The sequence below is a fragment of the Corvus cornix genome, chromosome 7 (assembly GCF_000738735.6).
Source record: "Corvus cornix cornix isolate S_Up_H32 chromosome 7, ASM73873v5, whole genome shotgun sequence".
Lineage (NCBI taxonomy): Eukaryota > Metazoa > Chordata > Aves > Passeriformes > Corvidae > Corvus > Corvus cornix.
Genome location: NC_046337.1, coordinates 24,978,129 through 25,003,507, shown reverse-complemented (window position 1 = coordinate 25,003,507; position 25,379 = coordinate 24,978,129). Strand labels below are relative to the sequence as shown.

Here is a 25,379-nt window from a genome sequence, read left to right as displayed (position 1 = left end):
GCAGTCTAAAGTTCAATTGAAAAGCTCATGAAAACACAAATATAAGAGACTGTAGCTTGCTTGTATGTTGTACAACAAGCTGCCTTTAGCCACCCTTGATTTTTTCATAGCAAGTCTGCTGTACACCTCCTCTGGATGATAAAGGATGTTTAAATACAGAAGGGGGGAGATTTTGCAGTTTTTCGTTTGTGGTTTCTTGTGGTTGGGAGGGGAGGTTGGTTTTATTTTTTTGTTTGTTTGTTCTATTTTTTTTTAAACACCAAAGCTATCCCAACTGGACAATCAAAAAAAGAAGGCCCATTACAAAAGGAAGTACCCCTACTCACTATAAAAGAGCCATATTGTTCACTTTTCTGTTGGATGATAGAAGGGACAAAAACCCCAAAACATTCATTAAGGAGACTGAAAGAACAAAAAGAAATTGCCAGCAGTTGGAGAAATCAGTCACATATGGAGTGAGTTACTTACTCCTTGGTTTTCTAATAGAGAAAGCTCAGCAGTGAAGCCCACATCATTCGTAACACCCAGCTCTTTGTCAGGCTGCCCAGAGAAGGGCTTTGTGCTCTCTGTGGGTGAGGGAGTGCTGGGCTGGCTGTCTGTCATCTGATTCCCAACATCAGCCAGTTCATAAGAGTCAACACTGGACAGATCTAAACTCAAATGTGAAGGATTACTCTGCCACAATTCTTCTCGGTCCTCCGAACTGAAAGACATCTCTGCTGTGGATGCATCTTCCCGCGGCATAACAGAGAAATGGGCAGGGACATCCAAGGATTTGTTGTCTTCTAAACTCCACTGATCAAACAGACCATTAACTGATGCAAAGTTGCCAGCTTTGTCTCCCTCTGTTTTATCAGGTTGATGTTTCTGAAGCTCTTCAGTAGGAGGCTTTTTTTCCTCTTCCCTGGAGGAATCAGTCCTGTTCTCCTTAAAGCCAATCCGGACCTCTGAGTTTTCTTTCAGGAATAGTCTAACCAAAGTGTCCTGCCAGCCCAGCTGCTGGGAAATCTGTTGTGCTGCATCCAATTGGGAATGCAAAAGGTGCAAAATCTAAGGATAGAAGATATCCCATACCTACACATTAATTTTAGCTTGTAACTGCATCCATCTGGCTTTTCAATTAAACATTTTACAATCTTACAGCTTCTTTACTTTTCTTACAACCTTATATAAAGAGCCACAATTGGCTAATAATAAGCAAACAAGCAAAAAAATCATTTTTCCTCACTAAAAATATATATTTGAGAAAAAAGAAAAAAAAAGTAAAAAATTCTCAGGAGTAGGGGAGAAAAGAAGCTATCAAAGCATATTGGTAAGTTGCCATATTTCAGTAACTCTTCTGCAACCATTCCTTCAAAAGTCAGTTATCTCAATAAATAATCCCATTCAGGCATAGTTTAAAAAAAAATTATTGAATAGAAAATATGCTTGATTAGGAGCTATGAAATAGATAAAATTAATAAAATTGCAGTATTAATTGCTTACTGATAGTGTACATTATAGTTTCACTTCTTCATTTTGGGAAACCTTAATAGACTATATGGTGTCTCACAGCTACATTCAGTACTAATTCCAGTGATATTAGCTTCGAGAAAACTCAGTAATTCAGGGAGCCTACTATCTCAAACCTGTAGAAAATACAAGCTATTTGAGAATCATGATAGAGGCTTCCCTTTTTGTTCTGGCTTTTAAAAGTACTTGAATACACAAAATGCAACAGTAAGTGACGGATGGGTTTGCTTTTTAAAATAAATCATTGCTAAAAAAACAGTAACAACAAATACTGCCACTGTGTTTTAAAGAAATAATTCAGCTATCACACTGTAGAGTTTATAGGCTTGAAGGACAGTATTCCAGTTCTAAAGAAGACAACTAACCTTTCTACAGATAATCACTCTCATGTTTATATCTGACCTATGAGCCAGATACACTACAGCTAGGAGATCCTTATAATTCACAGCAGGATCTGTAGGGAAGAAAGAGAAAAGCCACCATAAACGATACCACACAAGAGAATGTAACAGATAAGTATTTAAAAATTGCCTTGGAAGTTATGACTGCATCCAGGGATAGCAAAAGGAACAAACTTCAGGGAACTAAGAAAATGTTAGCTGAGACCAATGGGAACTTTGAATAGAAGAGCTCTACAAGTAACACCTCTGGCTTTCCTCAACAAAAACCAGGTATGTCTGCCTCTCAGCAGCAGGAGTGTACTGATGTTAGACACAGAACTTGCCAATTACCTGCATACAGAACTTGGTTAAGAAGGTTTTTAATAAGAGAGACAGTAACTGGTGATTCATTCAGAAGGAGCCCCAGCCCAGAGTACCCCACTTCTCTGAGTCTCATACGGTGCTTGCTACGTTCATAAACTTTGGTACATTTCAACATCTCTTCCACAATCTGTAAGAAAAAGCAGACACAAACAAATTGAACACAAAAAAGCATCCAGATCTCTTAAGCTTGTGTATGACATAACATGCTGGTCCACAGTTTTTAAAGTTTATTTGGTAAGCTAACTCAAACAACATGGACTTTTTTTTAAAGATCCAAAAACTTTATTTCAAGAGAAGGCCAATTCCTTTGTGACAATGCCATCTAGCTAACATAGCAGAAGAGATAAGAAAGAAGCATATTTGGATGATTAGTATCTTTGTAATTACATACACTTCCGCAGCCAGACCAATGCAAACCACAAATTCATGTTCGACTGATTAATCTAGGAACACATCACTCAATTCATTACCTTGAACACAAGTTCTCTAAGCTTGTCAGAGTATCTTTGATGCAATAACAGAGCATAAAGAATATCAGCATTCCCTGGTTCAAAGAGCAATAAAAAAAGCTGGTCTGGGGTTGGACTGGAATGAAGTAGGCTGAAGAGAACGTCCAAAATTCCACAGAGCTACAAAATTAAGACAACTAAATTAATCCACAGTTTATTCAGATTTCATGCTTTGTTTTAGGAAAATTTTCTTGTTTTTAAGTTTTACCTTTGCTGGTTAATAGACATTCTGTTGCTCATTATTACTGCATTTAAACAATTTTTAATACTTTTTTCTCTTTATAGAACACCTTATCAAACTAAGCAGAGACACAAAGCAACTTCAAGTGCTGCTGATGTCTACAAAATAGAAACTACAACTCCTGATCAGTTGAAGTTCAATTCATTTGGTTTTGTAAACTAAGATAGGATGTGCCATTAGAAAAGTTATCTCAGCTACATTGAAACAGAACCACACATCAATTAACATTTTGCTTGTGGTCATTTTCTTCTTTGTTCATGCTTCTTTTTAAGTACATGAGGCAAGATTTCTAAATGCCAAGAGGCAAAACCAAAACATGCACAGCTTAAACTATTAATTTATGCCATGTTGAATACCTGCTCCTCATCACTGGTGGCAGCTATGTATCCTACAATGCTCTGAATTTCTTCATGTGTTCCACCTTTGCTCAGGAAATACTTGATCAGTCCATACAGGGATGTCCGTATTGTTCTCAGGTCATCAGGAGCCAAATCACTGTCTTTACAACCAGTCCTATATGCCAATAGACCAGAAAGGCAACCTAAGGAAGTTCTTCATGGCTCATAAACAGCAATTTGATGGTGCCAGTTTAGTAATTTTTCATCTATCATGCACAAGTTTTCAATTTTACTGAACTCAAGCAACTGCATAGGAATAAGCAAATCACACTTAGCAAGTCTATAAAAGCCCTGAAATGTAGACCTGTACTGATCTGGATTTGGTCAGGATTGCAGGTTCTCACCTCCCACAGGAAAGAGCAAAGTCACTAGCCAATCTTCCTCAAGCACATAACTATATTCCTAAGCAGATATAAATCATCAGCACCGAAAGGGTAACATTTTAAATTTTTAAAGAAGTCCTACTTCAAATTCTACAAGTATTTAAAAGAACTTAAAATGCTCAACTTTTTGTAATGGTAATGATCTATGACTTAACTTGCGTTGTTGAACACAAGTCCTACAATTTTGTTTACAAGCACTCCTAGTGACACTGACAAACTTTACATAATCTTAGGATAAAAATTCAAGGCAAAGAAAAGTGGTAAGTCAAATGGGAAAAAAATTAATGCCATTTTGTGAATTAAATCAACCACCAAAATCCAACCTGCAGTTTTATTTAATAATTTTCTCACTAGAATGATGGCAAAACACTCCAAGAGCCACATACAATAAGTGAGGAGCTGGAAGTAGTAAAACTCATACCCGTAATAAATCCTGAGTGTGTCTAGAAGAAACTGCACACCATACTTCTTTCTGAAGAGTCTTCTACTGTCTTTGATGATTGTAGAAAGATACTGTATATGTCCTGCAATATAAAGTTTTCTTTTAGAACCAAGATAAAGATTTGTGTCAAGTGAAGAATCTTATGCCTTCACACAGTTGCCCAAGTCCAAGAGCTCACCAATTCTGAAGGGAAAGTCACCACTGTTCCAGATACTGAAGTCAAAAAGTAAGTGTTGGTACATCTGTTGCAAAAGCTGTGTGTTCTTTTCTACTGAGACTTGCTCTATCAACAACTGTACAGCCATCAGTACATTCACATCCATTAAGACTCTTGGCACCTTGCAAAATGACAACAGGCGTTAGCACTCAAAATACTGCATGTCCTAATAAAATTTTATTTTTAAAAATGGAAGTTTCTTTTATCTTCTACAGCAATGTCTGCTCCATTAAAGCAATACAAGAAACACAAAAGTAGTCTAGAATACAACTCAGAATCTGTATAAAAAAAGCAGAACATGGAAAAAAAAGAAACGTATTTCACTTTGCAGATAATGGCCAACTGCTCACACCTTTTTGCTTTCAGAAACACAAGAAAGAAAAGTACTTACCTAAGGAGGCCTTTAAAGACCCTGGCATCCTCACTACGCTTCAAAATAATCAGAACCTCATCCACAAAATCCATTACTAAAGGATGTTTCTCAAGTTTTCTCACCTTCTGTAACAAGGCTCCTAGGGTGGCAACTCCATGGGAGTGAATGAGATTTTCCTGATTAACCTGATGTCCCTGAATAAAGTGTTTTATCATCAAGATGAAAGTTGCAATTATGTTCTTCTCCAGACGTGCTTCTGCAAAACAGAACAACAGTAGCAAAAGTCTTATGGTTCAACATTGGATCACTGCATAAAAAGAGGGGAAAGAGTAAAATCAGGTGTTTATATTCCTATTTCCTGAACTTCTCAACTCCTGTTCCTTAGCTGTAGACTGTCTTTAGATTTTTTTCCTGTGCGGAATCATAGCCATTCCATGCCTCTCCAGAACAAAGTGATCCCAGTCCTGACTTCAGTTGCTTCATCCATGGCTGCAGGTTACAAACTTCTTTTACAATCTTTTGCATATGCTGCAGTTATTGTCCCTCTGTTTCAAACTGACACTTTCTAGCCATGGTATGTAAAAAAACTACAGACAGAGAGAAAAAGATCTATTTTCTTACTTCAGTCTACCATTTCATCTTTGAAACGAACAAAACAAGTTGTGTTTTCCCTTACAAGGTCTGATTTCTCAGTGGTTTTTGTTAAGGTCAAAGTTAATTCTCAATATTAGCACAGCTTTTAAAAGAATCTATTCTTAAAGCATCCTTTCAGTTTCTTTTCTTTTTAATCCAAAATGTGACTATGAATGGAAGAGATAGGAGCCTGAAGATTTTTTAAAGAAAATAAAAGTTTGGCTAAAGGCTAAATAAATAGTACAGTTCTGAGGTGGCTGTCTCCATGTGGCTGTGTGACCCAGAACTCCAGCTGTAGGAAAGCTTCTCCTATTGATATTAGGATGTTTTACATCAAATATAATTTCTCAAAATAATCAGAACAGAAATTAAAACAATGTCATACCTTGGCACCTGTAACAGTAAATCATGAAAAGAAAAATAATGCTACTAAATATAGCTATACTTGAAATACATTATATTATTTTTATATAGTGCTGAACTCTTGGTATTCAGTATCCATGTCAGGTATCTAGGGACAGAAAAAGCCTTTCAGCTTTACATAGGTACTCTGGAAAATCCAGCACATAATAAGCAGCTCTCTGTCATTCACAAAAAGACTTTTAAAATCAAGCTTAAAAATTAGTTCACTTCAGCTGCACTTTCCTACCTGATGCCTTTGTGGATGGAAACACCACCCAGTCACCCTCTACAGGAGTTACTCTTTCTGGAGGCAGAGTTCCCCCTTCAGACTTCTCATGCATCTGTCCACCAAGAAAGCTGATCTGCTCCAGCAATGGAAACAGCACATTTATTCCACCAATGCAGTTGATCATATCCTGAATCAAGAGAAAAGGCAGGATAAACATCACCAGAAGTAAAATCCCCTCAACAATAACAAAGATTTACTCCACATTCAGGAGTACTCACAAACCAATCAGAATGTCTCAAAGGCCACTTCGAAACTAGCTTAAAACACTGTTTAACACCAGGATTGCTCAAGTTCTGGCCATGACAATTACACATGGGCCATCCTGTCAGCTCTTGTTTTGAAAGTACATTTTTTACATTTCCTTCCTCCTCCCCCCATATAAACACTGGAAACTGAAGGATACAAAAACTTAGAAAGAATCTTCTGCTAAATATATTTGAAAAACAGGAAAAACATTTTTCTGATTTTTAAGTTACTTGCAGCAAGCAGTAAGAGAAGACTGTAAGATTATACACACCTCTGCTTTAACAATCTTCCTGCAAGATTTCAACTTCAGGCAGTTAAAAAATAATACAATTTTATTTTGTTTTTTAAAATAACTCTACACATACATCAATTCTAAGCCTCTCCTTAAAATTCAAGTCTCCAAAGTTCCCTTTTTCCCCCTCCTCCTCACAAGCAGAGATAGCACAAGACAGTCCCTGGAGGTGTTTAAGGACTGACTGGATGTAGCACTTAGTGCCACAGTCTAGTTGACAAGATGGTGTTCAGACCAGGTTGGACTTGACGACCTCAGAGGACTTTTCCTATTTACTTGATTCTGGATTCTGTTATTCAAACAATGCTTCTTGTGGTAAGGGATAATATATTCAAATCACAAGATTTCTAGAAGTGATTCACAACCACTTCAAATCAATTCAAAATCAAGATCCTAGCAAGCTACTCAGAGACACCTACTCATTTCCCCAGCTTCATCCAACAATGATCATTGTGGAGTACAAGTACCCATTACTGGGCAAAGAGGACAAATTGAAGTATTTTAAAACTATTCATATCACAGCAAAATTAACCATTAAGTGTCTGAATTTTCTTAACATTAGTCTCTGCAAGTGATTGTAGAGATATGCATGGTGGATATGTACAGTGTAGCTCCAACAACATTTCCTTATTAATTAGTTTGCCAGTACAATCAATTGTTCACTGCTCTTGAAAAAAAAGCAGGTCTTTTTTATCTGTTCATACATTTACCCCAAGATAAAAAAATGTGGTATTCTACTGACTACTCACAAGTGTTAACATAACCCTACTAATCTTAACCTAACTTGGAGTTTATGACTGCAAGAAAACCATGATAGAATTCCCTAGAGATGACAAAATGCTCTCAATACACAACGTGCATTCAACATTATTATGAAGAACAGTTAGCTACCACAAAGTATCTTCATGTACTGTGACAGTAAGAGCAGTGGCCCTCGTAAGTCCTCAATAAATGTAATGTAAATGCAACATTGCTCCAGGTACAGCATTAGCCCATTAATTCTCAGTACAAAAACATGCTGTACCTGCTAAATATAATTTGCATTATGACAATAACTTCCATCATTCCAAAAGTTAAGTGAAAGCACACAACCCCTGCCATTTTTACATCAGGTTCTGCCTCTTTAGAACACTTTTACCTTGATGTCCCAGTTCACTACTTTGTTTCCAGTTAGTCTTCCATGTAAAAGATTTGCAGACAGGTCAAGACAAATTGGGTTTCTGCAGGCCTGTTAAACAAATGAAGAAGCCATGATATCATTTATGAAACAAGTTACAGATGCTTGAACACAAGATTTTGTGCCAGTGTGTTGATACTAAAGTATTTAAACAACGTGAAACCCCTAGAATATATGTTATTTTAGATTTGACATTCTCTATTGTACAAGATAATTCCATGCTTTTGCCTAACATGAACAAAACCTACTGTCTCCGCACAAGACTCCAGTTTAAGAAAGCTCTCACTGCTCCTTATCTTCCCATGAAAACCACAGTGCAAACACTGAAAATACACACTGTGTAGTTGAACAGAAATGATGTCCTGTTTCATACCTTTGGTGTATAATGAAGGAGCACCTTACTGGGGAGGTCTGCTACTTCAGCTTCTTGAGACTTCCATGGAGTTAAACAGTTTGGACCTAAAAAAAAAAGGTATATAAAATTATATAGTATATATTTAAGAGTCCACTGGATATTAATGTTGCCCTTTACAAATTTTATACCACCAAACTTGTAGGAAGAACAAACAAGACAGTCTGAACCATATCTATTTGAGACATGTTTTGAAGTAGAGTCCCTGTGACTTCAATCATTCGTTTCAGAGGGTCTGCTTAAAAAGGAACATATTCTACAGGAAAAGCTAAACTACACAAAGAGGTGTTATACATTCAAACAGCTCTAATGTTTGTCTTTACAAATACCTGTCTCATATTTGTCACTCATCTCTTCATCAAGCCTAAATGCCCAGAAAATAAGTAACCTTCAAGATAGTTCTGTTCAGCACTACAAAATATATCCTTTAAATAATGCAAGTGTTTTAATCCTAATCTGTAACAACCTCAAGTCATTATGGAACTTAATACCTTTAACACTCTGAACTGTACAACATAGCTTTCAGAGTATTTTCTTTAAAATGATCACTTAATTATTGATCTTTATGGAAAAATCCTCAAGCATAAATCACCTTTAAGTGGCCTATCAAAATAAAGGCAATACTTGAAGAGTCTCAACTACAAACACATGTAAGCAAACAGCAGCAAAAATTCAGAACTTACAAGGGAAATTATTACCTAACATTTTAATTTTGGCAGGTCTGTACATATGATAAACAGATGAGTTCATGCAAACATAATATTTTTAAATCAAACTTTGTAACATATTTATTAAATGTTAAGCTTATTTGCTTTAAAGCCCTCTCACTTAGGTCAGCTCTACAGTTCTTCTGGATTGTAAGTTCTTCTTTATGTGTCTGTGTAGAGGAAAGCTTAGTGGGGGTCTTGTTTGTAACTCCTTCCTTTTACTTCGCTAAAACCAGTACAGCCACCACTTACCTGCTAAATATAATGCTTTCACCTGAGAAGGCTGCAGTGCTTCATGGAAGATAATAACTGATCCAAGTTGGCCCTCCAAAGATGTTGGACACCCCCATTCACTGTCCTGAGTCCCTGCTGAGATCATCTTGGTGATGAACTCTGGTTTTCCAAGCACCCCACCCCAGCTTCCTGTAGCAAGAATGCCCCCAAGGGATGTCCGATGGGGCATAACTGGGGAGGAAAAAGGTGGATCTGGTATCTGAGATGGAGGAGGAGTTGTTGTTCTTTGACCAGCTGAACCAATGCAGCAAGAAGCAAAAGACTGGAGAGTCACACATGGAAGACAGAAAATAAAACACATACTGTAAATTCAAGCTTTAAATCTGAAGGCTGCACCTAGCAAATCTGAACTAAATAAATGAAACCAAGAGCAACAAGTTTTGTCATGCCCTGGAAAACAAGCAATCCATCACAATAGGCCAAAAAACCAAGCATATACTTCTCATAATCAGAGAGAACACCCTTTCTCCAACTAAGAGCAATTTGGTTACCTCAACTGCTGCAAGACCTCTGGCAGGAGCACAGCCAGGAAGGACAGTGCTCCAGATACTCCTCTGTAAATACTCTTCTGGATTATATTCCAAAATACTAGCCCAGCACATCTACTACTGTACATTTTTCACATCAGTTAGTCCACTCAAATAGACGCCCTCATGGTAAGCTTACTTGCCCTATTTCTAGTTACCTTGAGATTTATAGTGCTTATTTTACAGATGGGCCAAAATCCACAGTTTTATCTTGAAATGAAAAATACACTTACTCTCATTTTTAAGTTTTATACTGATTTTACCATTACAGCATCCAACTTAACTGTTTTCTCAACATACTTAACAAATATCAAATTAGAACTTAGAAAAGATGGAAGAATGTTCCACAAAAGGAAGGAACAATGCTTACAAAGGGAACCAAACACAACATACACTCATTTTGATGGCTAGTGTATTTTTTTAGGCTAAATGTGTACACAACCAAAATGGTTAGATTAACTGCATGTAAAATGCTTATCCAGTTACCAAAGAAATAAGGAATAGCATATTAAGGAAACATTAAAAAATGGAAGTAAAAACATATGAAAACACTGAAAATAACAGGGAATATACCTCACTGAGTACTGTTACACCAATCCTCCTGGCAGAGCTGCCACTTATTATGATGCCATCATAAATTATGTCAATATGCTCAGGCAATTATTTTGAGGAAACCCCCGTGATTTAATCAATGTCATCTGGTAGAGTTTTTTGTTTTTAAACTGAGATAACTAAACAAGCATTACTTAATGGTTAGTTACACTCCAAAATGATATTCTGGACAATATTCAAAGCTGAACATTATTAGCAATTGGCTGAACTCTCATTGCTATCTGAGAGCTCATCCTATCAGGGGCATGGCTCAGAAGGGCACTTACTTCATTCATAGCAGGGAATCGAAGCGGGGCAGAGACCTTCTGCTGTCCATTGACGTAGATATACACCAGGCTCTGACCAAAGGGCCTCTTTCCAGGCACATGAACAATAGTTATGTTGTGCTGGTTATGCAATAAAAAATAATTAAGTCATTATTAAGAGCAGTGAAATTATTATATGAAATTATTTAACTTCATCTCTACTAAGCTGGTAAAGAAAGCACTTAAGAAAATATATCCAAAGCATCAACAAGAATATAAAACCACCTGCTGCTTCCATTTTAAAGTACTAAACGTAATGTTTACATGTAAACATGTTTCTGAAGAGAAAGATACAGCTCTTCCATAATAATGCACATCAGTTTTCAAGTATGGGAATATAAAAGGGTAAGGCAGAAACAGCACCACAGCTAATTTATTCACATAGCACCACAGCCACTTATGCTTGTGTTAATGTAATATAAAAAACCTCTAATGCTGTAACAAGCTTAATAAAAAATGCCTAATAACACATGCATAAATTAGCCCAATCAACAACTAATCTATGTGAAAATTGCTCGCATTATTTGAGATTAAATCTGCTCTTAGGCAATGAATTATTGAAATATTATAAAATAGACTATTCATAACACAATCAAAAAAATAGAATTTTGACTTCTGAGCTAACAATACAATCCTAAACAAAGTGTTTGTCAGTATCAAATCTTACCCAGAGAGAGTCAAAAAAGCAATGGTCAGGCAGCATCACTGTTGCATACTCCCTCTTCGTGCACACTGCAACCACCAATACCCCTGAGCATGTAATAAAGGCTTCAAACCCCATACCACTTCCAGTAAAAAAGCTAAAGAAAGGCAAAAAGACAGACACATAATCAAACACTTGCTTCATCAAAACTACCACCTAACAATACATTCATTAAGGAGAAAATCCACTCAAGTTGTTTGATGGTGGTCCAATATTTATAATGTGACTGTTACTCTTATATTAAAAAAGACCAAAGAGACATTTTGTTTGCTTCTGATTGTTAGCACCCAAAAAGTTAAATTATATCAAGAACCACTCATGTCAATATTCACTGTTTAAGCGCATGAAGGTGTCTGCTCACTGTGCTCTTATACAAATCAAGAGTTCATTACCTTTACAAAACACTGTGTGAAGGCTGTTCTGGTTTTGGGTGGGGGGTTGGATGGATTGATTTTTGGTTTTTAATGTTGTTTTGTTTAAGCAATGAACCTTAACACAATTTGGAGTTATGGATGTTTAAACTGTAGACGACAAGACATCATAACAGAGAAACTACACGGTTATTTCTGTAACAGAACCTGGCTCTGGTGACAGAAGAAAGCTCTCCTTTCCCAGACTAAGCATTATGTATTGCCTTCAATGAAGATAAGCAGAAGTAGCACATGTCACAGGGCACAGATGGCCTACATCTGACCTGTAGGCTGTAGCAGTTACAGTAACTGTACCTATAGAGCTGCTTCCTCTTGCCGCTTTTGCCCGTCGTGCCAGGCTCCACCCGGTCCTGGTCAAGGCAGAGCCAGGCGTTGAAGGAGAATGCCGAGCCCGGCCACCTGTGGATGGCGGGCACGGCGATGCCGGCCATGCTGTGGTGCAGGTTGAAGTACTGCAGGGCGCTGGCCATGCCCTGCTTCCGAGCCATGGCCAGCAGGGCGCGCATCACCGGCACCGCGTACGGGTGAGCCCCCCGGGGCTCCTCCGGCCTCAGCAGCCGCACAAGCTGGAGCAGCTCTTCCGAGCCCATGGACTGGCTCCCCAAGGAGCCCAGCAGGGCAATCAGGTTCTCTGCACACGTACAGTGGAGCGCCGAGTGGGAATTGAGGGTCTCGATGATACGGATGACCATGTTTGCATTGACACATGTGGCACGACTCTGCCTGTCAATGCAGCAGATTCGCCTCAACCAATTTGAGATGAAAATCTGCAGCTCATGTGATTCTAGTTCTGGAAGCCACTGGATGAGGAGCAATAAGGGCTGGACATTACTAATGCCTAGTATCCCAACAGCCATGTGGTCACCTTCAACAGCCTGAAAAACAGACATGAAATGCAGTAAGATAGGACTAGAAGTACTGTTGAAAGATGTCAGCATTTCTGCATTCAAAGCAGGCACAGCTCACCATATTCATGAGTTCTTCCAGCAATTCCCGTGAGGGTTGACCCAGTGATTTTAGTACCTCATATATGTGTGCATAGCCAATCCTCTCCTTGAAGACCTCCTGAGGATAAAAATTCCAGTCTCACTAACAAATAATATGGATAAAAATTGCTTGTCTAGTGCAGCAGGTTCTAATTCAACACAGTATTAGACACATAATTAGAATATAGTAATTAGAGGTTAGAAGTTTGTTTTTGATAACTTGCTCATTCTACTGTCTCTAGAATGCTGCAGATGAGAAGCATTTCACTGCAGCATACAGATAAATAGAAGTTCAAAGTTGTATTTTATTAATTACCTATAAAATAACATAATTACTTTGGTATAATCCAAATGTTAATACTATCACAAAGAACAAATAGCTTCGTTTTTCATCTTTTTAGTGCAAGCTATAGCATGAAATGTTTCCATTGAAAATTAGAAGCATTCAACTATTAACCTTTCAGTAAAAGATTTTTCTAGACCAGATTATAAACCACCCATCCTAAACACTTTAAAAAAATTAGAGAAGTGTTTCAAGGAAGCTTGCCTGAAAACAAATTGATTTTACAAGAAGAAAAAAAAAATTAAATCAATCAGCAAAGTTCAAATGGTAGTATCCATTTATAGTTTAATTAATAAACAGCCAACACATCATACGGAATGAATACTCTTCTCCTGGCTATACTCTGTGTTGAAATTATTTTTTTTTTTAAAGAATAAATCTTTCAACAGAAGTGAGGTGATTACTTAGGTAAACATGAAAAGAAAAAATACACGTTGCAGTAGAAGTTCAACTGAAAACTACTGACTCTGTGTGAATCCCAGCTAGTCCCCACCTCCAACACACAACTCTTCCCAGGCTTTCCAGAGTCTGTGGCAAAATAAGCACTTTCAGTAATGCTCTGGAGGAGCATAACTGATCCTGTTGTCTCTCCCTTAAGCTGTACTGAAAGTAGCAACAAAATCAGATGATTGCCACTCTTCCTTTACCCTCCACTGTACAGTCACATCCCTTTGCCTGTACCAAGACCAGGGAATCATTCAGCCAAGGGTTAATTTAATGAATTCTGCAACCCAGGAATAAATACAGTTTGTCCAAGGGCTTAGCTTCCAGTCAGAATCACAAACTAACCACAACATATCCATTTACCAAATCACCAGAATAACTACCAAGGAAGGGCACAGGGCAGTGGCATGACCACCATCTGGACAGCAATACTGTCCTGACTTTGTTTAAAGCCATAAAAAACTACAACACAAACTGTTGCCTGAAAATTCCTCTAAATACCCACTAAGTCTATCCCATATATCCATGAGAAAAGTAACAACTGTACCTCCTTTACAAAGGTTCCAACTACCATTATACTTAGATCTTCCAGTTTTGGTAGAAAGGTGACTCAGTGTCCAGCCATTAGACACACAAAGGGATAAGGAATGCTAATCAACTACTCCTATCTGGCATGAATGTGTGACCACAATCTGCTCATCTCCATTAGCAAGATCCATCAAGATATTGTGATAAAAGCACTAACTGGAAACAAGATCAAGAAGCTGCAAACAGCCCTCTGCATAGACACGGTTACCTTTGCAGCTGGAGACTTGTGCATTACTGCTGTGAGGGCTTGAATGGTTGATACTGCCAAGGAGTCCAGGTGTCCCTGAAACATCTGAAAGTAGCAGGTACAGAAGTCATATACAAACACACAAAGACAGTTCAGCTCCGAAATCTGTGCTGTGCCCTCCTGCCACGAGGGAAACCAAGAGTTTGGTAACATGCTTCAAAAATCATCTCCCCACCAGTCAAAATTTCAAACCCCACAGCCTACAAGGAATTACATCACAATAGACAACTAACCACCGACTTCAAGAGGAGAGAAGCATTCGCAACACAAACTGCACCTCAAATATTCTGATGGACAAACAAGTTTTCCTCATGCGTCTAATGGACAACCTCAAGAGGGAGGGAGGGAGGAAAACAATTAGGAAATCTCTTGGAGTGTGTGTGTGTGTGTGTGCGCACTGCTGGAAAATCAGCACCTGCAGTTCATATAAAATTACTTGTTTTCCATCCAAGGCCCTGCACACCAGTGCAGCACACACACACCCCTGAAGTGTAAGAGATAAGTCACACCAGCACAGTTAGGTGGCTGCCTCACCCATAGCCTCATTGCATTGATTCAACACCTCTCTCTCCAATTTAAGTAATCTTTTGAGGTTTTTTTTCTATAATTCTTGTTTATATTGATATTTCTATGGTGGTTTTAAGAACAAAAATGTTGGAGAACTCTTTTGCATCCATCAGTAAACCTAATCAGCAACGCTGTGCAAACAAACATACTGTTTCATCATCTCTGAAATATGATATGCACCTCAGACATATTATGAAAGTGAAATGTCAAGACTCAGAAGACTCTATTAGATGTGAAGAAACATTTACATGCGGTTAGAGTGTTGTGCTGTGTCCAAAAAAGCCAGAGCTATTAGTTAAAAATTACAATTTGTAAATTACCATCCCTTGTATTTAGCATTTTTTTACATTTTTAATCAGAATAAATAATTCTACTATAAAATTAATACAAAAATTTGCATTTTTTTAAACTTTCCACAGTACTTGTGAAAAGTGAAGCAACAGGCTATTCCTACCTCCCTGATTCAGCCTGTCCATTGTTTTGTGAACATTTGTTCTTGATGACAAGCAAAGAATCAGGACACCAAACACAGCCATTGAGATTCACAAACAAGGCCCCAGAATCCAAAACACCACAGTGCTGAGACAAAGAGCAAAAAAGAGGAAAAAGAGGGGAAAAAGAATCACCACCAGGTCGAGAGAATTTATTTGGATCCCATTCATGTACTTCACCTTTTCCTTAAAATAAGTGTAAGTGATGCTCATTCTATTGCCAATATCTGCAGTTTGAAGGAGATGAATAAAACAAAGGCTGAATTCAATCTGTTATTCAGGAAAATAGTTTTCCAGAGCCAGGAAATGCTAATTTGTGCAGCATCCTAAGTTCATCTTGCTGCAGAAGGCTTAAGGAGGATGGTTTAGGTGAAGCACAGGAATCAATTTTCCTGTGATTGTGTCTTGACTTCAACTGAAGCAAAATACAGTTTAGGTAGGTACCTGGTCCTCATTCATTTCTGTCAGTAATTTGTTGGTAAGGTCTTTCTCACTCTTGTCTGCCACTTTATTGTTAACATTTAAAAACAGCTGTTAGAGACAAGAATAATGGAAATAATTGCATTAAACAGTTACCTGCAGCCAAATCTGTGGAGGCTGCCTTGGATTTGCATTTCACATACAAAAATAGGGGAGGAAAAAAAACAGCTTTCATACACTGATGAGACACAATTGTCCATTAGTATTAGTCTTCTGTTAATTCTTAATATACTGAAAATTACACTGTATTTTTGCTAAAGAGTAATTACATTTTTCCCCCCAAAAATACATGAAAATATGTAGTCACTGAGACAAAGAGAAAGATTTATCTGGAATTTATACTCGTCTCTGGCTCAGCACCTGTGATTTCATTTACAATATGCAACATGACAGAGAGTTCTAAGAAATTTATTTGTAAGAAATAAAGACAAGAGTGGGGCATTAACAAGGAAATGGATACAGATGCTTCACCATTTTCCACTTATGTTTCACCCTAGGTGAAAGCTGAAGATACCTAGACAGAATATTTTCATCTTCAAACAGCACAGTAGCAGAATTTCTGGGGCACACAGTCTTTAGGACAGGAAGAAGGGCAAAATATCTCTGCCATCATCCTAAGAATCAGACAGGTGGTAAACAACTTCAAATCAAACATACACTTATACTGCATCTTCAGCTAAGGAACTGCTCTATGTTCAGTAGCTAGATTCCTTGTCAGTTCCTGAATTTGAAACTTTCAAACTCACCCAAATTCATAATCAATTGCAGTCAATTTGCGTGCCAAATTTAGCTGTAACCTAGTCAGAACTAAGATTTACCTCCTTCTGTTTTAAGATTCTATTGAGGTATTAAAAAAAACCCTGACTAAAACGTTTTAGAGGTTCCTTTAAGAAAAAGGAAATACTTTCCCTTAGTGGGTAAAACCTACGCATTTGTCTTTTCCCACACATACACATGTTTTGTTCCATTATCTGCCAGGTTAGTCTCTCTGAAGAGGAACAACCTGAGAAATAGACTTCCATAAATTAGGGCAAAACAAAGGACAACATTTAAGATATTACTTTGATTTACATAGGTGTGAAAGCACATAATTAGAAACACTTTGAAAGATACATCACAGCCAAGAGCACTTAATGCAAAATAACTGTAACATGCCTCAGAGGACTGTAACATTAACAAGAATATGTACATTACACAAAAGCAAATGCAGACAATGCAAAAATAAAGAGCCCATAAAACTTTTTGTATGAGTTACTTCATTTCTCATAAGGCATGTGAAAACAAAAAATTGATTTTTTTTTTCTACAATGTCTACATGGTTTTAATTCTTCCATTTAAAAGCTGTTAAAAAACCCCATTTTTTTATTTTAAGCAGACATACTGTTAGAGGTCATTGTGCTTGCTCAAAGGCTGACCTCTGAGAGAGCTAAATAGATGAGAAAAGATCCAACACTGACAAAACAGTTTGTTAAATGACTCTCAGTACTGAATAAGCACCTCCTGATACCTCTAAATTACAGTCCCTCTTTTTGGATATCACTGGCAAAAAGCAACATTCAGATCATCAAAACTTAACCAAGAAGTTTTGAAAAGCTTTTGAGCAGATCTCTAACCCTAAAGCATAGTTAAGGAAAGACAGTTTGCCCATGAGCCTTAAAACCAGCAAATATGAAAAAAAAGGATTTACCTTTTACAAGATCTTTATACTGCAAATGACTAGGAAGTACGACTAGAAATGTAGCCTTGAACACCCCAAGTTCTTGGGGATATCTATAGCAGAAATAGTAGTATGTATTTTCTTTACCCCTCCTTTCCATAGAAATTACTTGCATTTCAAGTTTGCAGAAGATCCAATACATTCCTGAGTTTCAGAGATGTGTATGGACTCTCATGCTCTCTGACAAGACGCAGAACATGCTTTTCACACACAGCTTGCTTAGGAACCCAGTAGCAATTTTCACAAATGATGGAAAAAAATCTAGAAATAGGGTCTCCACCCCCAGCTAATAAGTAGAAATCCTAATTCTACAGCTAAATCAGTCTTTGCTATTTGGCTTTGAAAAAGAATAGAGAGACAGTATATTTGGAAGTACAAATATACTGCAACACCTGTCCTGCTTCTTTCTCTCCCACTTCTCACCCTTGGGGGTATTTTGCCTGTGAGAGGCTAAAAAAGCACATTGTGTACCAAACTGGCACCACTGATCTCTAAACAACACAGTGATATGTGAGACTGTATCCCAGGAAAAAGCCTTAAAAGAACATATCTTATAACATACAGACAGGAAGAATAAAAATAAAAACAGCAAGCTGCAATAAAAAATAGAGCAGCTGTTCCTGCCTTCTTAAATTCCACCACTTGTTTAGGAGAGCAGGAGCACAGCTAAGAGTCTCCATGAAGAGGTAAACATCACATTGTTGATGATTTTAGAAGAAACCAAAAAAGGAGTTTCTCACAGAGCACAAGGTTAGTACAAAAATAGGCAGAGATTCCCAAACACAGGAGGAGAATAGAAAGGTCAAATAATGTCTTTTCAGAAGGAGATAATAAAACTACAAACTATTCAAAACACTTCAAGTCAGCTGGCATTCTGCCACTGATTATAATTAAAATTAAGACATAAGCCAAACACATTTATTTTTAATACATCATTGCACTGAAATGTATTTTAATCCAAAATTCTAAATGGATTAGAAACAAATTGCACATTGTAGCTAGCATTAAATTACCAGTATCAGAAGAGCTCAAAACAGCCGTGTCACTAACATATCAGAAAAAGAGAAACAAAATAGTGGAGAGTGTTACATCATATCCATGTTCTTTTACACAAGGAAAAATGAAATCAGTGCAATCAGTGGAAGTTTGCAAATTTCGACCATTTGCGGTTGAGATGAAAACCCTAAATCCCATCTAGAAAAGGAAAAATTGAAGAACATTTTTAACAGCTTGAGCTCATATTTTACATCAGCCACACACAGGACTCAAATATTTTGAAACAGTTACAATGGCACACCAGCAAGATTTTTTTAAATGGAAAAACATTCCTCTGAAATTAGAATGCAGACCTCTGGCAGCAGTTGTTAAGTGACTTCCTAGCAATCCAGTGATAGAATATAAAAGAAATAAAACAAACCAAAAAAAAAGCCACAAACCCCACAGCAAAAACCCAAATAAAAAGGCTGGGGGATTGATTTTTTTCAATCAGACATACTGTTAGAGGTCACTGTGCTTTGCTCAAAGTCTGACATCTGAGAGTTTTTAATAGGCAAGAAAAGATTCAGCACTGATTCAAAGATACAGCATCATAACAGATTATGGAGACTGAGCGGGGTCTGTAAAGGTATTTTGCTCAGGACTCAAAGTTAAGTATCAATTGCTTTAACCACAAGACAGACACGAGACACCTCTACTTCATTAATGATAATACAAGGCAGGTTTTGTTCAAAATATGCTGATAAGGGAAAACTTACCTTGCAGTTCTGCAACAGTCGAATGAGATGCTCAAAGCAGTTACTGTTAAGGAAAATTGCCTGCAGAACAGGCCTATCTGTGCAGTCTAACATGGCTGTGATGGTATCTATAAAATTAAAACAGAACTGGCATCAAAGACAAAACACTTCCAAATCCATCAAGCATTTTTTCCTGCACGTTCCATAATATATATCAGGGAAAAATTAGACAAATTATATGCTCTGCAATTTTGATCAAGAATGATATGCATTTTAAGAACATCTTAAATCACTGGGCCTAAAAGCTAAACATTTTGACACTGTAAAAATTACCATATAGCCTACTATATATGGAGAAAAATTCAGCTAATGAGTATCTTTGATTGTTTTGGGCTCTGTTTCAAGTCATTGCCAATTGTGAGTACATAAGCAGTATTACCTTTTTTTTAAAGCACATAAACACTTGTTTCCTCACCAAGCAATTACTCTGCGTTCTACAACAGCCTTATACTGTAAGCACTCTCTGTGGCTGCAGTACTGTTCCTCAGTTTTCTTGGAAGTATGGGAAAAGAAACACCTTTATTTCCTGTGCTGAACATCAAAATGGAAAAAACTCAAACCCCTGCATTCATACCCAAAGACTTATACACAGCTCTTTCAGACTATTACTTCTGGCCAATGTTTACAACAATGCCATTTGAAAATCAAACTATCACAGAACAGCACCACATGGCTGTTTTATTACAGAACAGTCTTATTCTGCAATTACTAAGGTTCTGATAAGTGTCACTTGTTGCCTAGCAAAGTTTTTCTCTTTTAATGGAGACTTTCAGTCTATCAACCTTGACACTCTAGTTAAATGGTAGCAGTCTGATATGGTTTCTTCAGTTTTTTTTTTTAGTAAGTGATTAAACAAGAAATATCTAAGAAGAAATGTTAGAAATTTTTCAATTGCTTAGCCAAGTCAACATTTTTGCTTCAGAGTTATTGTCAAGAAATATTGAAAGGAACTGGGTACTCACTCAGCATTTGGATCTGTAGTGCTATGAATCTGCTCTCCCACTGCCTGCATCGCCTTGGATTAGGTAAGGCTGAATGGTCTGAATTAAGCAACTTGAAATAGTTCTCCAATATTGTACTTGTCTCAACTTGGCGCTGGTCAGAACTGCTGGTTAGGAGGATATGGACAACTTCTGTCAGGCACTTCAGAGTCAGCTCTGCCTTCCTGCTCACTTCCTCAGGGTTTCTGTCATCCCAGTTGTCACAGTCTGCTAAAACACGCATCAAGACTTCCATGGTGGCAGGAGATACTGCTTGAAGAGCATTCCTCTGAAACCCATTACGGCAAAAAAATTATCAAGAAAAATGAATGAATTTAGAAGAACTTAAACCACTTCAAACCAGCTGTGTCTACCTGAGACATCTGAATCATGCAATATGCATTATTATATATACTAATGCTATGTAGTTGTTAAATAAGAAACATTCTATTTGGATTATGTTGATGGCTACAGATGAACTGCATCCCATCTCATTCACTTAAATAGACTCTCTTTTCCGAAGGGAATGCTTATGTAGAAAAGGAAATACAATTTAAATATGTGTTATAAAATTCTTGCAAGGCAGCCTTGATAAACTGCTAATTTGAGGCAAACCTTCACCTGAGTTTTCATTTTAGATTATGAGATTGATGATACTTTAGAACATGTGATAAGAACATAGTAATTAGCAAATGTTTGTCTGGGCCCCGAGTGCATTTCCTCACCTTTTTTCCTGGGGGCCTGACTGCATAGGCTCAGGGATAGGAAGCCAGGCTTGTGGTGAGCTTTGAGAAGCTCTGTCAGGAGCTCCCTGCCCTCTGTAGGGAGCTGCATTCCAGCTTTGGCTCTCAACCTTTTACCTGTCTGATCTACACTGCAGCCATGGCCATGCCTGGCCATGTCGTGACTTGAACCTGACCCACTGACCTGACTGCCCAGCTGGACCTTAGCCCTGCTTCATGGCTATGGATGGGGCTGGCAACCACGGGCCTCTTGACTGACTCCAGTTACCACTGGTAAAGCTAACCCGTGCTCTGATGTGCTGACCAGACTTCCTGGCTTGACTTTAGGCTTTATCACTACAGTCTTGTCTAGTAGGCTGGGCTGGTTGATCCTGGTTCCTGCCACCACACCTGCTCCCATCACTCTGTCTGGGTATAGTGGGATCGCACCTTTTGCCAGTCAGGTCAACTTCTTCTGGCCATCCTGCTTAGCCTCAGCTTGACTGCCCTGATGGAGCAGAGCCTGGCTTTGCAGCTCCCTGGCAACCTTTAAAAACACTCTCTCCAAGATCATCAGATGTAGCAGCTGCTTGTGACCAGACTAAGCAGGACATTACAGAAGTCAGGCAAGAAAGTGGATGTTGGCTTTGCTGCTGCTGAATACCCTCTTTTCCTCAAACTCTTTCAAAGACTTTCAACAGCTTCCAAGCTGTAAAGACCCCATGCCTCCTACTGAAAACAGCTTACTGTCAGCACTGGGAAGTAAGCTAGATCAATTTCATGCTCATGAACACAAAACTTTCATCTCTGCAGGTAGAAATCCCTAATCAAGTTACCCACATTTCTTCTTTTAAATATTACAGTAAGTTCATATGAACATGCAGCTGTTCTGAACAGCAAACTTCTACTGTTACTTGAAATCAGGACCCAGCTTTTAGCGTTTAGGTAGTATTGCACAGAATGATCCCAAAGTTCATAAGACAAAAAGAATTAACCATCTATAATAAATTCTTCTCATTTACAAGTTATGGAGTATTTAAAAGCCTTAAACAAGAAACAAGCATTTGGAGGTTTCAGCAACTGAAAAGTTTAGAGTATCCTTACCTGACCACCAGCCACAATAGCTCCAAAGAGGTGTAGCAGGCAACATTTTAGGCTTTCCTTGAGATGTTCACTTTCTTGAAAGCACTCTGATTAAAAAAAAAGGAGATTTTCCTCAAAACAACCCCACCAACAAATAACAAAAAACCCCTCCTATATTCCCTGTCGTCATACAAATTTAAAAAAATTTCAACTGTATCATCTCCACTTTCTTTTACATAACTCAGACACAAACATACCAACTCCAGCATTATCAAAGTAACACAACATGACCACATCTATCAGGAATTCACAGGGCCACACCTTCAGCTCACATAAAACTTTCCATGCCAGCTTTCAGAACTAGAGACATACAACTTTTGATCTTGATTCATAATGTAAAAAGGAGCCCATTTTGTCCATACTAATGAGAAATAGAAGGACGTACTAACACACAACCAGTTATCAAGCATGACAAAGTTCAGAGAAATGTTGGCATGGAAAGTCTGATGCCATATGCAGTGCAGGTAGCTCAAAAAAACCAGTCCCTGAGTTTGCTGACTTTAAGGCAGAGTGCCAGAGAATCCTGTGCAGATCTGTAACCTTTCTAGCAGTAATCTCTTTAACAACAACTACCCTGCATCTCTCCTCTTGTCATATCTGATAGAAATTAGTCCTAAACAGCCTCAAGAACTCTTCTTAGCAATAGATATAACCTGGATATTGTTGTTATAGCAATACCACTAGACCTAATGCAGCTGCAAGAAACTAGAAAGGATTATTTTTGGAAATACCAATTATTGGCAAGTAAGATTTCTGACTATATACTAAATGTCTAAGCCTGTTTTAAATGAAGATTGCAGAGCTGTTTTTTAAATCAGTTCTCCAAACAGAACCAAGCTTATATGATCACACTTAGTGAGCTGGTACCACCACTCCTTGACTTATAGCCTCTGGATCTTTATAGAGCCTCAGGCAAATTGAAAAAAGCAGTACCTAGCAGACCATGAATAAATTGTTAGGGGTGGTAGACTGAAACCACCCTCCCTCAAATTAGTCCTGGCATGGCAGAACGCTTAAGGCACATGCTCAGCAAATTCTAACTCTGTCCTTTCTACGAGTTGGCCAACAAGCAGATGAGCAACTGCCTGCTAATTAGCACACTTTTAGCTCGGTCACATTATATGATATTTAAGAGACTTAGGAGAAACCACAGTGCAATGCACTGAATGGAGAGGAGAGAACCTAGAGATGACATTTGTCAGTAGCAGCCTTTAGAGTGGGTTTCCAGTGCTCTGGCACGAAGATAAGGGCATTTTACTGACATCGACAATTCGGTCTTTTTGGCAACTATCCTATTTTTTTGTACACAGCAATGGAGTCTCAAGGAACAGGAGCTGTGACTCAAACCTAGAAGAATCAAATTCATAAATGCTACCACTCCAGGAATAGAACCTTTTCTTTAAATTTTCAGTTACAACCAAGTTAATGGATAGTTGCAAAAAGGGCTGATTTCACTCCACTCCCCACCCCTCCCGCTTATTCCTGCTGCTTCAATTCTGTAGGACTAGCATTTTGGTATGTTAAACTGACAAACTACCTGGGCATCCCACATTCCTGAGATTTAAGTACAGAATATGGACATGTAAATCCTTCTTTTCCACACAGTCTGTAATGGTAAGAACACATGAATTCCAAAGTAGCCATCATGATATTTAATGACTTAACCAGAGAGAAAAGTGTTTTCCAAACTCAAGGCCAAGGAGCATTCACTAGTTGAATGGCACAGAGTTTCATCTTTTCTAGCTGTTAAATCATATTAAAGAGACAGAAGTGCATGAACACTCTCCTAAGATTATTCTTCCATGAGAGTTATCAGCACAGTTACTAGAGGGATCTCATGTGCAATCACTATGCACCATAATAAATGGAAAAGTTGGCAATTCACAGAACCAACCCTATTAAACCATGTTGGGCACCAAAATAAAGTCTAGAAATAAAGAAAAAGGCTTTCAAAGATGAGCAGAAATGGAAAAATAGTGGTGCTCAGAGCAAAAAACAAGTACAAACAACAAGCAACCAAAGCAACCCACTTCATTCAGCCTCAGAAAGCAAGTAAGGGACTTTTACATTATCAGGCACGCTTAGGAGAAAGTTACTTGGACTCATTAAGTTCATTCCTCTAAAGAAGACTATTTATTAACAGGCTGTCAGTAATACTTACGGTAAAAGAAAGGGACAAACTCAACAGTGAGGGAAGCTGGTTTATACTTCTGTCTGCTCCTTTCAACTGTACTAATCAAACGTCTGCAATTACATTAAAAAACATATGCCAAAGAAATTAGATATGATACCTTTATGACTTATTTATTAATTTATGACTTATAATATGAAACTATAATATGACGTAATAGAAAACACTGCCAAAAATCAGGAGTTATCTTTTGCCTACAGGAGGAAAAAGAATAGTGAAGCAGTATTTCATCCTGAAAACATGAATCACAGCTAATCCCATATTCAGTCTGCACCCAGAAATACTTTAAATTTTACAAAATGGTTTAGTTAAAAAAATAAAATGAAAAAGCCAGCAATCTCTTATTTAGTCCATGCATATTATAACTAAGCCACCAGCTAGACTGCCAAATTTCTCGACCAAGCAATTTTAAATGGGCACAAAACATTATTATGGGTTCATCAGGCTGGAGGGAACGCACCATCAAATGAAAGGGATGCAATTCTACTGATATATTTACAAACTTATTTTCAAAGATGAAACTTATCTACACTGTAGACTTCAATAACTTCTTTTGCCCTAGTTTGAGCAAGTCTGCCCACCACATTCCTTTTGGCTTCTTTGTTCCACCAGTTTAGAAAAATGGCCAGTTTTCAGATGGAGAGAGCAATGTAAGCACCTTTGTGGTGGTCAGTTACAACCAATTGCCCCTTAGTATATCCTCAGATTTAATTTTAACTTTTATACTAACAGTAAATGTATTATAATTTTTGAAATTTATTTAAATCATATCCAGTTTGAGAAAGCATAACATGTTTCTGAGGTGTGATTCTACTGAT

At 37.8% G+C, this 25,379-nt stretch overlaps 1 protein-coding gene across 7 annotated transcripts in view; it reads right to left on the bottom strand.

Annotated features, from left to right (window-relative positions):
* NBEAL1 (neurobeachin like 1) overlaps positions 1 to 25,379 on the bottom strand; it is a 75,995-nt gene that overhangs the window by 28,202 nt on the left and 22,414 nt on the right. For 5 of the 7 annotated variants that reach the window (XM_039555077.1, XM_039555076.1, XM_010406683.4 and 2 more), the window contains 22 exons: positions 24,532 to 24,614; positions 22,332 to 22,417; positions 20,488 to 20,794; positions 19,487 to 19,593; positions 15,980 to 16,066; positions 14,439 to 14,522; positions 12,836 to 12,934; positions 12,164 to 12,744; positions 11,403 to 11,535; positions 10,697 to 10,816; positions 9,250 to 9,553; positions 8,252 to 8,337; positions 7,840 to 7,929; positions 6,122 to 6,290; positions 4,962 to 5,095; positions 4,428 to 4,587; positions 4,229 to 4,331; positions 3,383 to 3,539; positions 2,747 to 2,905; positions 2,244 to 2,403; positions 1,878 to 1,966; positions 469 to 1,050 (listed from right to left, as the gene is read on the bottom strand). In XM_039555077.1, coding sequence (XP_039411011.1) covers positions 469 to 1,050; positions 1,878 to 1,966; positions 2,244 to 2,403; positions 2,747 to 2,905; positions 3,383 to 3,539; positions 4,229 to 4,331; positions 4,428 to 4,587; positions 4,962 to 5,095; positions 6,122 to 6,290; positions 7,840 to 7,929; positions 8,252 to 8,337; positions 9,250 to 9,553; positions 10,697 to 10,816; positions 11,403 to 11,535; positions 12,164 to 12,744; positions 12,836 to 12,934; positions 14,439 to 14,522; positions 15,980 to 16,066; positions 19,487 to 19,593; positions 20,488 to 20,794; positions 22,332 to 22,417; positions 24,532 to 24,614 — 3,880 coding nt within the window. The remainder of the gene's footprint in view (positions 1 to 468; positions 1,051 to 1,877; positions 1,967 to 2,243; positions 2,404 to 2,746; positions 2,906 to 3,382; positions 3,540 to 4,228; positions 4,332 to 4,427; positions 4,588 to 4,961; positions 5,096 to 6,121; positions 6,291 to 7,839; positions 7,930 to 8,251; positions 8,338 to 9,249; positions 9,554 to 10,696; positions 10,817 to 11,402; positions 11,536 to 12,163; positions 12,745 to 12,835; positions 12,935 to 14,438; positions 14,523 to 15,979; positions 16,067 to 19,486; positions 19,594 to 20,487; positions 20,795 to 22,331; positions 22,418 to 24,531; positions 24,615 to 25,379) is intronic. The other 2 variants (XM_010406684.4, XM_010406682.4) reach the window with 1 other exon arrangement.